Raw genomic sequence first — 14421 nt, forward strand, 5'->3', positions numbered from 1 at the left:
TCTAATCCAAGACAGGGTCCTGCCACTGAGTATAAACATGACAAAGGAGGGAGGTGAAAGGAGAGATGGGGCCCTTCCCCTGACCACTCCACCCCGCTGGGATCTAATAAGAAAATGCAGGAGAGCGTTTTATCAGGGACCAAACAGCAAGCCAGTGTTTACAGCTGTTTTTGATCAACACTCTTGTTTTTCCTGCATTCTCTTGATTTCTCAGTCTCTGCACATGGTTCTTGGGTGTGCCTCTTCTTCCAGGAGTCACTGTGACACTTGGAAAACTGGAATTTAGCATCGTAAGAGGAATTTAATCCACTCAACACTAACTACAGGGCACCGAATTATTATGCTTTAAATCACCTAGCAGAGAGGGAAAGGCTTCATGGTTACCCACTTCAGAACAGAGAAATGTGGGTAAAAGTGTTTCAAAAGTAGGTCACTGTTATACAAATACGAATTATTTTTATAATCCTAGTGCAGTAACTCTCAACACTACTGACATTTGTGGGGAATGACTCTTGGTGCACCGGTCTGCCCCGCACGTTAAATCACCTTTTAGGACCCCTGACCCTCAGTCACGAAACGCTAAGAGCACACCCCGGTCACCTTCACAACCCAAACTTTCCCATTCCTCTATTGCTCAAGGATACTGCGGCAGAAGGACTTTAAGTTTTGGTCTAGATTTACTCCACTTGATGCAAAACCTGTATTGCAGAGAAGTTCTGCAAAATCTAAGCGCAACTGTCAGTGAACCATTCAGAGCTCTATTTAAAGAGATACCCACCAGGTGGTTTGCTGTTGCTGTTTTGTTATGCTTCAATGCCTCTGCATCGAGAGATCTAATTTACTATGGTGACGCTAAGTTTGGAATTTTCATTGTTGTCAATCGTTCTCTTAAAGCCTGACTCATAGGACTGAAGTAGCCCGAACTGAATTGAGAACCATTTCAAGAGGTGTAAGCTGTCTGCTATGTACCCATCCCACCTTCCTTGCAATTACTTGCTAGAAGGGTTAAAAATCAAAAGCTATGATGTTAAATGCTTGTGATTTTCCAACTGGATTTCACCAAGACACATTACGTAAGTATTCACAGCAGAAAATGAATAAAATCTAGTCCCTAAAAAGACAGACACTTACCTCCGCTTATCATTAAAGAAGTTTGGCTTCTCCGCCTGAACAATGACCACATCAAAAAGGTCCCTCCAGTCTTTTCCAACAATATACCTCATCCCTTTGTCCCTAGAACAATATTTCAGCCAGGTTAGTCTAACACTGCAGGGATTAACTATTCTTGCAACATTTTCTTTCGAATTTCCAACTATCAAAATACATGGAATACAGGAAGTGAGCCAGAAACTAGCCAGGAATCACAGAAGAACTTACACAAAGCTACTGGGGCTATTGGTGATGAGAAACATCTTCTTGCCGTGATCAGCCAGTTTGGCCAACACTGCACGGGTCTGCTCAGGGTAGCAAATGTACTTTTCTAAAGAGCAAGAGAAAAATGCACACAGAGTTTCAGGGTTAAGTCAATCAATCTGCAAGCACTTCCTAAATGGGGCAGATGGGTCCAGCACTGTTTAGGGCACTTGAGGGGAGAAAAGCCTTCAGGAAGCTTGGTTCGAGGCAGTATATGGGTACTCGGTGTATCAGTAACCAACACCCTGCCTCTTCAGTCTAAGTGGAAAAAACTAAGTGGCTGCAGCTGCCAGCTCCTCTCCTTTCCAAAGGATTATGTCAAGTTCTGAGACAAAGGGGAGGGAGACACCTAAGGCGCAAGGATGCAAGGTTCCTGCTCTGCACTCAGAAGAGGTACTACAGCCCCTGCTCAGCACCTGGAGTGAGAGTAAAATGCCTGCGTAATTACACAGCAAAGGGAAAGGCTGATCTTCATGATAACATCCGGTACATACCAATATCTGCTTCAATTGCTCTGTACATGATTCCTTTGGTGTGCACGTCCCGAATTGAATCCTGTCAAAGGATACGTTTTTAATCAGTCAGAGTATAACTGAGACAGTCTGAGTAAGAGGACAAGCGAAATGGCCTTCAGGATAATGTCTGTCTGCAGAAGCCTGGCAACCCAAGCACTAAATGAAATCTAAATTCTGGTCCATTTATCACAGGTGGCCCCTGGGAAGAAACTTAAGTTTCCATGGTGACAGCAGCAGTTTCCAGTGCAATTTTCAAAGAAGCCACTTGGAGGAGGTAATTTGTATGAACAATTCTGAATAAAGTCCCACAGGATAAACAGTAATTTACATGCAGTATCATGATCAAATAATTCCAGGTCATCTGGACAAAGGGAATTATTGCTCTTTTCATCTTTGAACCCTTCCCTGGACCCCAGCAGCAGGTTCTGTTGGGCAGAGAACAATGATGGGATCCTCCTCTCTTCAGTGCTACCAAAGGGCAAGGAACTGTCAAGGAGCTCGGAACTCGGGCAGAGATGTGATCCAGCCGGCAGACGTGAGGAAGAGCCCAGCGGCATGGCAGCCTGAAGCCTGGCAGGGCTCAGAGCACAGCCCCGCTCTCAGGTAGCTCTAAGCAGGTCTACTACATAGGTGGGCACTCCTGGAGGCACATGGAAACTTTCTGGAGCCTGTAGCAGGGGACTGCGCTGCAGAAAAACTGGGTCATAAGCCTTAGAAAATTGGTAGGTGCTTATCGTCGGGAACGAGCACCTCTGGACTGTAAACTCAACCTCAGTTATCTTCCAGCACAGGCCTGTTTCCACTGCGCATCGGCAGAAGGCAGTGGTTAAGAGCAAGCCGGAGCCCAACTTCCTGGCCTGAAATCCAGGCTCTGCTACTTACTAGCTGGATGTCCTTGGGCAAGTTACTCAACCTCCCTGTGCCTCAATTTCTCTAACTGTAAAAGGAGGGTGATAAGAGCTCAGGGCATTCTTGTGAGGATTTAATTAGTTAATATGCATAAAGCATTCAGAAAAATAGTGCCTGGAACACCGTAAACTCTACATGTGTGTTCACTATTAGTGGTAGTAATACTTCATAGTAAAAACTAAACTTTCTAGTAAACATCTTTCCTCATGAATGCTAAGGGCTACATAACTACCAGTGATTCTTAAAGATTCTTAAAGATGAAGTATTTGTGTGAGCAAAACGGAGAACCAAAACTAAATATTTAAATTTAGTTCAAATAACACCAGACTGATACTGAGAAACTGTTCATTCATCCTATACCTTCTTAAAACCCATGATTCAGGGCAGTCAATACTTAAAATTAGTCATGAACACATAATAAAAACACTGTAGTATGTACATATGGATCTTTTAAAAATACAGATATTTAAATAATATATAAATAGATGCTTAGAAATATGTATTAAAAATATATATTAGGGCTTCCCTGGTGGCGCAGTGGTTGAGAATCTGCCTGCCAATGCAGGGGACACGGGTTCGAGCCCTGGTCTGGGAAGACCCCACATGCCGCAGAGCAACTGGGCCCGTGAGCCACAACTACTGAGCCTGCGCGTCTGGAGCCCGTGCTCCGCAACAAGAGAGGCCGCGATAGTGAGAGGCCCGCGCACCGCGATGAAGAGTGGCCCCCGCTCGCCACAACTGGAGAAAGCCCTCGCACAGAAACGAAGACCCAACACAGCCAAAAATAAATTAATTAATTAATTTTAAAACAAAACAAAAAAAAATATATATATATATTAAATAAGCAATATATAAACATATTTTTAAGTACTGAAAAAAGTTCAGACAGCTTAAAGAATATATCTATAGACACATGAATTTACATATTAATTTACATATGAATGTAAATTAAAATACATAAACACAAAGTCATATAAATGATGTGTGTATATACGCACATGGAAATCCAGATAGCAAGTACCCTCTTCTTTTACCAACCAATCTGACTTACTTCCAATTCTCCTAACATAACATCTTTCTTAGGATTTTTCAGGGTTAAACCACAAATAAAAGAGATCCCAAGCAAGGGATGATTTCAAAGACCCAGCCGACAAGGGAGGCCAGGGATTCTGTTACTTCTGCTGAGGAGCTAGAAGAGGTGCAGCGTCATGGCACCCCGTGTCCACACCACCTTGACGTCTTTGTACAGGTGCACAGGCTCATAGTCAATGTTGTTCTTCAGAAAGTACTCGTTCACACAGGACAGCAGGGTCATCTCGGGCAGGGAGAAGATGTCCATGAACTGCTTCATGGTGTTTCCGTGGGAGCTCTGCGGGCAGGGAGGAAGGCTTCAGCAAGGGAGCCAACACCACAGTAGACTTTACGTTCACCCAGGGGATTCTGGTCGTCAACATCTGGCTCCCTCCCCACAAGGAAAGGAAGATTCTAATACTGAAAAAGTAAAAACATTCACCTTGTTTCTCGTCATTCACGGCAGAGCTGACGTCTCACTCTTAAGTGTAAGTGGGATTTCCAAGGAAATGCCCTGATTTCCCCCCAAAAGTCTAACCACCCTTCCCTTTCCTCTCCTTTGGCTCCATCCATCTTAAAGCTCACACGCTTTCATCACACACAGAGGGAAGCCAGCAAATTGATTCTTGCCCATGGAATGGCATAAAAAGCCACTAACTCTCCTGAATTTGAGCACCCACAGCCCACATGGGAGTTTGGAAAAGATCCTTTCTCTGAACACCTGTGATTTATAAGACTAAGTTTACCAGCTGATTGGGCATCTTCACTGCATTCTGATAATGCAAATAAGAGAGCGCATCTAATAGTACAAGAAGCAAAAATTCGGAGGGCAAAGAGGACCACAAAAGTTAGAAAAGCAGAGGTTTCCCTTTGGCACAAAGTGACGTGCTGCCCTTAATCTCAGGGGAGGCAACAGCTGCTGTACGACAGCCCCCAGTGACTTAATCCAGAAAGTGGGGACACACACGGGGAGATGGTGGCAAGCGAGAGGGTACAAGGAAGGTATACAGAGCCTTCACCAGGTAGGGGGGAAAGGGCTGAGAAAGGAGAAGCATGGAGGAACCCAGGAGAGACTCTAACATACCCATCTCTCTCAAATCGAGGGTCTCTCAAAACACAACCCCAAATGTCCTTGCTAATTCCCTATGAGCAGAGAGTCTAGTAGTTCAAGATCCTAAAGCTACCAGGCCACGTTTCGAAAAGGAAAAAGACAGGCTGCTTGAATTAAATAAATAATTTCTCATTACCTTCCCATAAAAGTCGCTCATCTGTTCCAAAGGCACGTGGGAGCCCTCGTACATTTCAATGACTTCCTCATCAGGGACCACGCTGAGGCCTCTGGGAAAATCACAGGTGGGGCAGTTAGCATCAACTAGAGAGAGCAATAGTTTTCAGACCTCTGGCAACTGCTGGCATTTTTCAACTGAGATGCAAGACGCTGCTGTCACAAAGAGGCAGGAGGTGCCACCGGTAACTGCTATAAATAACAGGCATGATGCTGCTACTATTACTACTACCATTCTACTGGTAATGAGAGCAGGAAAAATAACAGCTAATACCACATGGCCCCTGCTGAATGCCAGAAATCAATTCCACACATTCACTTAATTCTCAGCAATCTTAGGAGGGAGGCACTATTATTCTTCCCACTTTCCAGCAGAAGCCACCAAGGCACAGAAAGGTCACAGACCTTGCCCAAGGTCACCAAAGTAGAAAGTGGTGGGTCAGGACTGGGTCCCAGGCTCTTCAACCACCATGTCACACAGCCTCCCTCAACAAGGTACATGGCCTCCTAATGACCTGCTTTGGGGTGAGTTTTTTGGGGTTTTTTTTTTAATGTTTTTAATACATTAGGGAGAGAGAGGCTGGTCTGTCCCCATCATCCTCCTGCCCTCTGATACTCTACCTTAAGAAGGTGAGCGCTGAGGCAGAAAGAGTCATACACTAGGCTCCAGGACTAAACACCACGTCAGGATGCCTGACACCACCTCTGGGAGGAATGACCCCAAATGCTACATCACATATGGCCTGTATCCCCATGTGTAAAAAGTAAAGGTAACATCCCCCATCTGCCTGCTTCCAGGAGCTGCAACAGAATCTGTAAATGAATCCAACTCCTCCAAACAGAGGGAAAAAAAGATTGTGGAGTCTGACTGGCCAGGATTCCATCCCTGTCTCTGGTACCCGTGCTGTGAGCAGGTGCTTTCACGTGGGATTTAATGGTCTCAGACTTCCTCCCCTGGAATAGCCCCTCTAGAGAACTGTGAAGGGAAATATCTGTTCCTCACCCCCTTCTCTAGAGGAGAAGGCACCTGAGAAACAGATACCAATGGTGAGGAAACCACAGAGTCAATGATGGAAACACCACGCTGTGCTACAATGGGCGTATAAACAATTCAACTCGAATTTCAGTTACTAATACAAACAGGTTGCTTATCACACTTGGCCAATATTAAACTACGTATAAAACATAATTTACATGTGACATGTAACTTTAATGAAAATATCACTTTAGCTTCTTTCTTCCATTCTCTACCCTTATCTTAATTTTAAAAATAGCCAAGGGGATTCACTGATATTTTGCCTCTGATCTTGATTAACTTGAAATAACTACTGGCCTTTGAAAACAAAAGAGCACTGGACTTCCCTTTATCTTTGCTCCAGAAATCAGATAAGACACTGGGACTAAACCGGATCATTCTAGACAGGGACCGTGGAAGACAGCTCTGGCTACCGTAGCAGCAGTCAGCAGTGAACACCCCTAAGGCTCTGACACCTAGAAAGGGAATATACAAAGTAAAGGGATTCTGCCGGGGGAGTTATTTTTCTGTCCCCACCCTAGGGGCTGCCCGGTCTTTCAGAAGCCACTGCCACCTCGAAGACACGTTCACAGGCCCGTGGCCACACAAGCTGCATCTTTAAGGCCCACATAACCAAATGCCAGCTGAAAACATGCAGACAGAGCAGCGCACAGACCTGCCGGAGCCGGGCTCAGGGAGACGGTCGGCCACACCCGAATGCGGCCTAAACCAGCACTGAAATCAAAATAAAACTTTACGTGGCCCTGTGTGCATAAGAGAAATAGAAAGGGTAGGAGCACAGACCTGAAAAAGCCTGGCCTGGGTTCAAATCCCAGCTCCCTCACCTGCTGGGGGGATGACCTGGACCAGGAACAAGTAATTTAACCTCTTTGGGTGTCAGTGTCATTTTTTAAATGGGGGGCGGGGGCAATAGCAGTACCCACCTCCTGGTGGTACCTACTGAGAAGATTAAATGAGTTGCTATAAACAGAACGGCACCCGGTATATGGTAAGTACTATCCAAGTTCTGCTGCTGTGACTACGATGGGAACAATCCTAGCTTTTCACAAGGTTCCCAGTTAAGCACTGAAAACCTGGGTATGAAACAGGACCGCGGCGGGGAGCCAGCCCGCCCCTGGGCCCAGCGGTGCTCACGCACAGAGCCCCACACACACAGCGGGAAAGCCGGCCGGATGCAGCGACCCTGCGGGGATGAGAGAGGGACGAGGCTGAGGCACAAGCATTCCTCCCCCACATCTGCTCATTCGTTACCCCTTTGGAGGGGAGAGAGGAGAGAAGTGACATTTTTGCCTGCCTATGCTGTTCCAAGCATGCTCTAGTCCAAATGACCGGCCGCCCGGGAGGTGGGTGCTGGAATCATGCCCATTTTACAGAGGAGTAAACACCAAGGCTTTGAGCAGGTCGATAACTGGCTCGAGGCCGCACACACGTGAGCAGCGAGGCTGGGGTTCACACTCAGGAAGTGGGACTCCAGAGCCACACACGCACCCCTGCTGCTTTGGCTACCACACCCCCTCTCAGCCCCGAGGCCCCAGCGACCTTCCCAGGACCTCAACCTGAGCGCTCCTTCCCCTTTAAATGCCTCAGCGGCTCCTCCTGGCTGGCCCTGTCCGCACCCCTAATACGATGGATGATTTATCTACAAAAGAAGGAACAAGATAATCAGGAGCCACAGGATGGGATGGACCACAGGAGAGGAAGACCCTGTCAGGCTGAGAGGGTGAGGAGAGGCCTCAACACCAGTCAGCCATGTAGAAGGATGGGTGAGATTTCAAGAAGCAGAGGAGAAGGAAAACCACATCCTGGGAGAGCGCCAGCCTGAACAGATGCCGAGCAGTGAGAAAGGAGAACTCGGAGGAAAGGAATATTTGTGTTGTTGCCCCTGCCCCGGCATCCGCTCCCTGAGACTGGCTGAAACTGCTGGGAAGAGAAACTCCCCTTCTCCCCTTGACCTGGAGCTGGGGGTGGAAGCCTGGTACTGCCAGGGGTCACCACGCGGAGGGGCCTGCTGTGAGCTAAGCCAGAGAGGAGGAACGCCAAGAGATGGAAAGAGAACTGACAACAACTACCTGGGCCCCTGGAGCCAGCTACACCTACAACAAGCTCTGTCCCTAGACTACACAACGAGCGAGCCCAAACTGGGGTTTTTTAAAAGCCAGTTTGAGTTGGGTCTCAGTCACTTGCAACCAAGAGTCTTAACCAATCCAGGAAGTAAAGGAGGTGTGTATGGCAGAAGAGGAAGCTAAGGGTTTAGAGAAGGTTGATGGAAAATTTAAGAGATCTGGGCTCTATTCTTCAGACAGTGGGGAGCCATCCAGGATTTCAGAAGAGAGAGGGGTTGTTGAAGGCAATGCTTTAGGTAGATCAGTCTAGCAACTACGTCCAGGATGGACTGCGCTGCAGAAAACCACAAGAGCCCAGGAGAGATGGGATAAGCGTCTGAGTCCAGGAGCAGAGGGTAGAAACATAATTGGAGGGACAGATTTGAAAGATCTGCTGAGGACTTCCAGTTAACCCTCATACATTCGGAAGTGCCTGCTGCACACAGGTCAAGAGCACAGACCCTGGAGCCAGACTGTCTGGGTCTGAATTCTACTTCTGTGTGGCCTTGGGCAAGTTACTTATTAACATCTCTGGGACCAATAATAGTACCTACCTTAAAAGATTATTTTGAAGATCACATGAGTTAACTCAAAACCTTTATGGCAGTATCTGTCTCACTGCAAAACTCAGTATTTGTTAGTTGCTATTTAGTATTACTAATATTATTATTATTCTCGTCACCACCACCACCTCTTCTCCCTTTTGAAACACCATTAAAATGACAGTAAAAGAATAAACTGCTCAAAATCAAAGGAAATGAGTGCAAAGACATCAGCAGATAAGACATTTCAACATGTTTTTGGAAAACAAACAGTTGGTGAGAAGGAGGCACCTGACTGAGCAACACTGAGAACGGGGCCTGCAAGGGGACACCGACAAGAGGAACTGACGAACGACCACAGATCCCCAGAATCAGCCATATCCGGCGCCAAGAAGCTACTGGAGGATGTGCTCCAGCAAAATGAGGGAGTAAAGCCAGAAAGAGGAAGAGACGGGAACCAGGAAACAGGGAAAGTAGCAAATGGAAATCCCAGAATGAACAATCAGAGTAGATCAGAGCAGGAGGAGGTAGTCAAAAAAAAAAGTAACTGAGAGATTATGTAACACATTTGAATTGTGGGGAAATAAATATATGCTTGATATCTGTGATGGAACATTAAGGAAAAAACTAGAGATACCTAACTAGAAAACTAAGCAAATAAAAAATGAGGTTATTATTAAACCTAAAAACCAAGCACTGTACAAGAAAACGATCTCAGTGCACTACTTGGCTTAAGAATGAACAAGACCTAAAGAGTCATAATGCAAACGGTGAAATAATGAGAGAGAGATCTTAACAGGGTTAGGAGAATGAGGCTGGAGAAGGGGGTGCGTGTGCAGGAGAGCCAAATCCTCAGCCCTCACAGCAGGGACAACGTCCAGAATTAATAAATTAGGAAACAAAAGTGTAAGCACATTATTTAGAAACAGAAAGAAAAATACCAAATATATATGTAAATACAAACCACACTCCTAAATCCCACCCACAAATTTAAGAACTAGAAAAGGCAAAAACCCTTCATTTCAAAGTTACCAAGATTTCTCACTGAGCTCAGTACTTCTACTAATTCTATCAATAATAAACAGGAGGAAAAGAGTCTTAATATCCAAACTACTCAACTACCATGGCGGGAACAACAAGCTGCCCCCACGATCCCTCCCCATCCAAACCTCCTCTGCAGGACCCTCACTCAGGTGGCCACCATCGCCTTTGGAGAGCCCGTCCTCCCCAGAGTCCTCCAAAGTGCTCCCTAACGGCTGAGCACAGGTCCATCATCACCTGGGTCACTGTGGACTGCACTCATTGGTCTACTTGTGTGGCTTCCAAACTACATCCCGAGCTCCTTGAAGACATCCTCACAAGCCAAACCATCAGCATCTAACATGGTAGTGGCCTGATCAATGTTCCTGAATGAGGGAGGGAGTGGGGGGATGAGTGAACGATTCACAGATACACACACTGCAGCCCTCCCATCACTAAACAGTCAGGGGGTCTTGAAACGCAAAGCCACTTGGTTACTTTGGGTAAATTAAATTTACCTCCTCTCACTCTTACCTGTAGACAGTTCCCAGTTGGATGTAATGAAAAGCATCGATCTTCATCAAGACTGCCTTCAAAAACACAAGCACACACACAGGTGAATAATGCACAACAATTTGCATATTTAATGAAAATGCCAGGTGTCATCACAAATCCTATCAACATCAAGTTGTCGTAAACAAAGAAGCATCCTGTATGTTTCTGAAAGGTTTGCTTGCTGAGTTCCTCATTAAGGAAACGGCCTGTCTGCAAAAAAAGATATGACAATCACCTTGTCCTCATAATGCTGAAAATGACTGACTATTGGAAATAAGCAAGTATCTCCCAGTGGCTAAATGCATTCATGCTCTTCCAATACAGTCTCTTGAAAAAGACTTCATCCAAAGATGTTTTGGATAGTTTAGTTCTTCAGCCCCAAAGAACATAATTTAAAATCAATTTACACGTTCAGCAAAGAAAAGCATCAAGAGTACATTTTACCCCCGAACACGTTTAACTGTAAAAAAGGATGAGAATTCAACCTACCCGCTGCACGTCATAATGCAGTCCACGGATTGCAAAGTTTGGGTCATACTCATACTTCCTGATTTCCGCGGGATACTAAGAAGGAAGAAAGGAACCGGTTTCAGCTGGCGACGTACGAAGTTCAAGACAGCCATCCACACTTGGCCCCTGTACGAAGGCTGAGGCGGCTCGTGCACTTGGGTGGGAAGCTGGGGTCAGAAGGGACAGGCCACAGCTTGCCCTCTGCTTCCAGACCAAGCGCTTCCAGGCCACAGAGCACCCCTTCTGCCCTACTCCGTGTTTATCTGCCCGCACACAGGTGAGGCCTCAGCCCCCCGGCTTCCTCAGCCCCCCGGCTTCTCTGGCCTTAACTCTCCCCTGTCCTCAGCTGCAGGGACCCCTCAGCCGTCGGTACAGCCTTCCTCCCACTCGGGCCGGAGACACCCTCTCTCAGCGCCCGGCTCCCGGGTACAGCTCCAGCCCTGGTTCAGAACACACGGCCTAGCTCCCCTGCTATTTCCTAATCATTAACCTGTCCCTCCTACTACACAAAAATCCCAGTCCCCTCCTTATCCACTGCACCCGGAATCCAAGTCCTTCCCTCTCTCCCGAGATCTCAGAATCGGAACACCAGTTCCCTCGCTGGTAGCACCGACGTACCGAGCACACTGTCTGCTGCTCTGCACAGCTGGCCCCACCATGCCCATTTGACAGATGGGACCTCAGAGGCTCCGGATGAAACAACCTGGCCTGGGCCACACAGCACGGGGCGTGGTGAGGCGGGGGGTCAGGCTCTCCCCACTGCCCCTGCCCTCAGAGCGTGCACCTGCGGGCCAGAATATCGACTTCTGAGTCTAGGGAGGCTGTGTCCCCAGGATCTCCCAATCACGATGTGAACTGCTTACGTAAAAAACCTCCACAACTGTCAACGGGCACAGGAAACCCCTCTACATGGCTGCACAGCTACCTCCCAGTGCACGGCCAGGGTCACGCGTGTGCAAGAACATCTCCTGGAACCACCAGGCTGACCCGCATGCGCCAAGTTCTCCAGCCAAGCTGCACAAAGCGCTGAGTCAAATGTCACATTCGGGCTCATTTATCTAATACCTGCCACGTGTGCCAAGAAATCCCTCAATGCTATTTCCCTCCTGGGCAGAAGAGTATAGAAACAAAGTTCTCCAAAATCCACACAAAACACGAAGCCAAGGCAAAATGACCTGCATCAGGCAATTCTACACCAAGCACTATACTCCCACGTAACAGTGGAATCCAATGAACACGTCAAGTAGTTACTGAGCGAGTACTTTGTGCCAGGGCCTGGGAATGTGGCAGTGAACAAAACTGACACTGTCAGGACTTCCCTGGCGGACCAGTGGTTAAGACTCCACGTTTCCACTGCAGGGGGCCCGGGTTCGATCCCTGGTCGGGGGACTGAGATCCCGCATGCCACATGGCGCAGCTAAAATAAACAAAAACAAAAGCAACTGACACCGCCTCTGCCCCTAAGAAGTTTCCATTCTGTGGTGGGCAGGCGAACCATAAACAAATCAACACATGGTACAGTGCCTCATAGTGGTAAGTACTACAGAAAGAACGCAGTACAAGGGTTCAGAGATCTAGGGGAAAAAAAACAATGAGGAGCAAGGCTTCGGGTTGCCTGGAACCAGGCCGGAGGTTCCACCAGAGGGGCTGGCAGGTGCAAAGGCCCGAAGGTGGGAGCGTGTCTGGCGGTTCAAGGAGCGGCGAGGCAGCTGGAGCAGAGCGAGGGCAGGTGGGAGGAGAGGAGGCTGGTGAGGAAGCCAGGGGCCCAGAGCACTAGAGGCCTCTGCTGTCACTCCAAGTGTGATGGGAAGGCCCGAGGGGGGTCTTGCGTCCAGGACTGAGATGACTAACGTTTAAAGGTTCACTCTTGCTGCCGAATGGAGAACAGACTAAGGGGCAAGAATAGAAGCCAGGGGACCAGTCAGGGGGCTACCGCACCATCGGGCGGGAGGTGATGGTGGCTTGGACCGGGGTGCAGGCAGCGGGGGAGGTGAGAAGTGGATAGAGGCAGGCAGGACATATTCTGAATGAGGGAAAAGAGAGCTCACGGCTGCAGAGACTGACTTCCTCCCAAACGGGACAGCGTGGGAAGGGGGATAAGAGTAATTTTATAGTGGAGAGACCTGGTAAACACTACCTCAGCCAGATGGTCAAGGCCAGCATCGTCGGTGGTAAGTCATGTTGACAGGATGTGATGAGAATGGAACTCTACCTCCATGGTCTTCCTCCCCAAATCCACAAGCCCAGTCTAACCAGGAGAAAACAGGAGACAGAGCCCAAGAGAAGGGCATGCTAAAATGTACTGACCAGGACTCTTCACAACCATCAAAGTCATCAACGGGTCATCAAAAATAAGGAACCTGTAAGAAACTGTCAGAGCCAAGAGAAACCTAAGGAGACGTGACACCTAAATGCAATGTGGTGTCCTGGATGGGATCCTGGACCAGGAAAAGGACATGAGGTAAAAACTAAGGAAACCTGAAGCAAGTACAGACTTTCATCAATAACAATTAATTAATATCAGTTCCTCAGTTGTGATAAATGCACCACAGTAATGTAAAATGTTAACATTAGGGGAAACCAGCCATGGGGTGTACTCTCTGTATTACCTTTGCAACTTTTCTGTAACCCTAATACTCTTCTAAAAGGAAAAGTCTGTTATAAAAAAGAGACAGCATGTGCTGAGAGATCAGAGGCGAACTGAGGAGTCGAGGCTGGTGTTAGGCTTTGGATTTGGAAAACGGGGTGAACATCGGTAACCATTAATAATCAGGAACACTGATGAGGGTGCAAATCTGGGAGGTGAAATTAAGAACTCTTCTAACACTGTCTTTCCATCCCTTGGGGTGGACGTACCGAATGAAAATATAGATTCAGTTATTACCCAATATTTATTTCAATTTTTGTAAAAACTTATTCTCGTGAAAAAAAAAAGAGAAAGGGTAATTACGAAAGGGCTGGAACATTTACATTTGCTTTTGGGGAAGATGCTAAATTGCAAACTTACTGCTCTATTACTATGCATCTCAAAAGCAGATGTCTTTCATCTCTACAAGTACTTTTAGTCTTTGGCAGGAAAAAAAATGGCACCAAACTCAATGCTTCCAACAGCCTCTTGGAAGAATTATTTTCAAATCCAAAACAAGAGAAAAATCTGCATTAGCATAACTGCCTCTATTAATATGCTTGATATAATTAGTGTTAGGACATATTTCTTTTATCAAAGCAACAAACAGACATAATGGGAATGAAATAAGTATCTTAAATCTAGAAGCTTTTCTAATCACAATGATTGCATCTTTTTCCCATCTATTTCATCTCTCTTTTCTCTCCAAATTTCATAAATTTTTAATCTTCATGAATATTTTATTTTCATATGAACAACAAACCCATAGGGTAGAAAGAAAAGGTGTTATTAATCCCACAAAAGGCAACGTGAACAAAGAAGAGAGCATCTCTTACT

At 46.7% G+C, this 14421-nt stretch overlaps 1 protein-coding gene across 5 annotated transcripts in view; it reads right to left on the reverse strand.

The window, feature by feature from the left end:
- Nucleotides 1-14421, reverse strand: part of NT5DC3 (5'-nucleotidase domain containing 3) — a 58976-nt gene that overhangs the window by 19561 nt on the left and 24994 nt on the right. For all 5 annotated transcript variants that reach the window (XM_082349644.1, XM_082349647.1, XM_082349646.1 and 2 more), the window contains 7 exons: nt 10938-11012; nt 10428-10483; nt 5156-5246; nt 4069-4206; nt 1908-1968; nt 1378-1480; nt 1132-1233 (listed from right to left, as the gene is read on the reverse strand). In XM_082349644.1, the coding sequence (XP_082205770.1) occupies nt 1132-1233; nt 1378-1480; nt 1908-1968; nt 4069-4206; nt 5156-5246; nt 10428-10483; nt 10938-11012 (626 nt within the window). The remainder of the gene's footprint in view (nt 1-1131; nt 1234-1377; nt 1481-1907; nt 1969-4068; nt 4207-5155; nt 5247-10427; nt 10484-10937; nt 11013-14421) is intronic.

The sequence above is a fragment of the Balaenoptera borealis genome (assembly GCF_965194805.1).
Source record: "Balaenoptera borealis genome assembly, chromosome: 13".
In the NCBI taxonomy this organism is placed as follows: domain Eukaryota; kingdom Metazoa; phylum Chordata; class Mammalia; order Artiodactyla; family Balaenopteridae; genus Balaenoptera; species Balaenoptera borealis.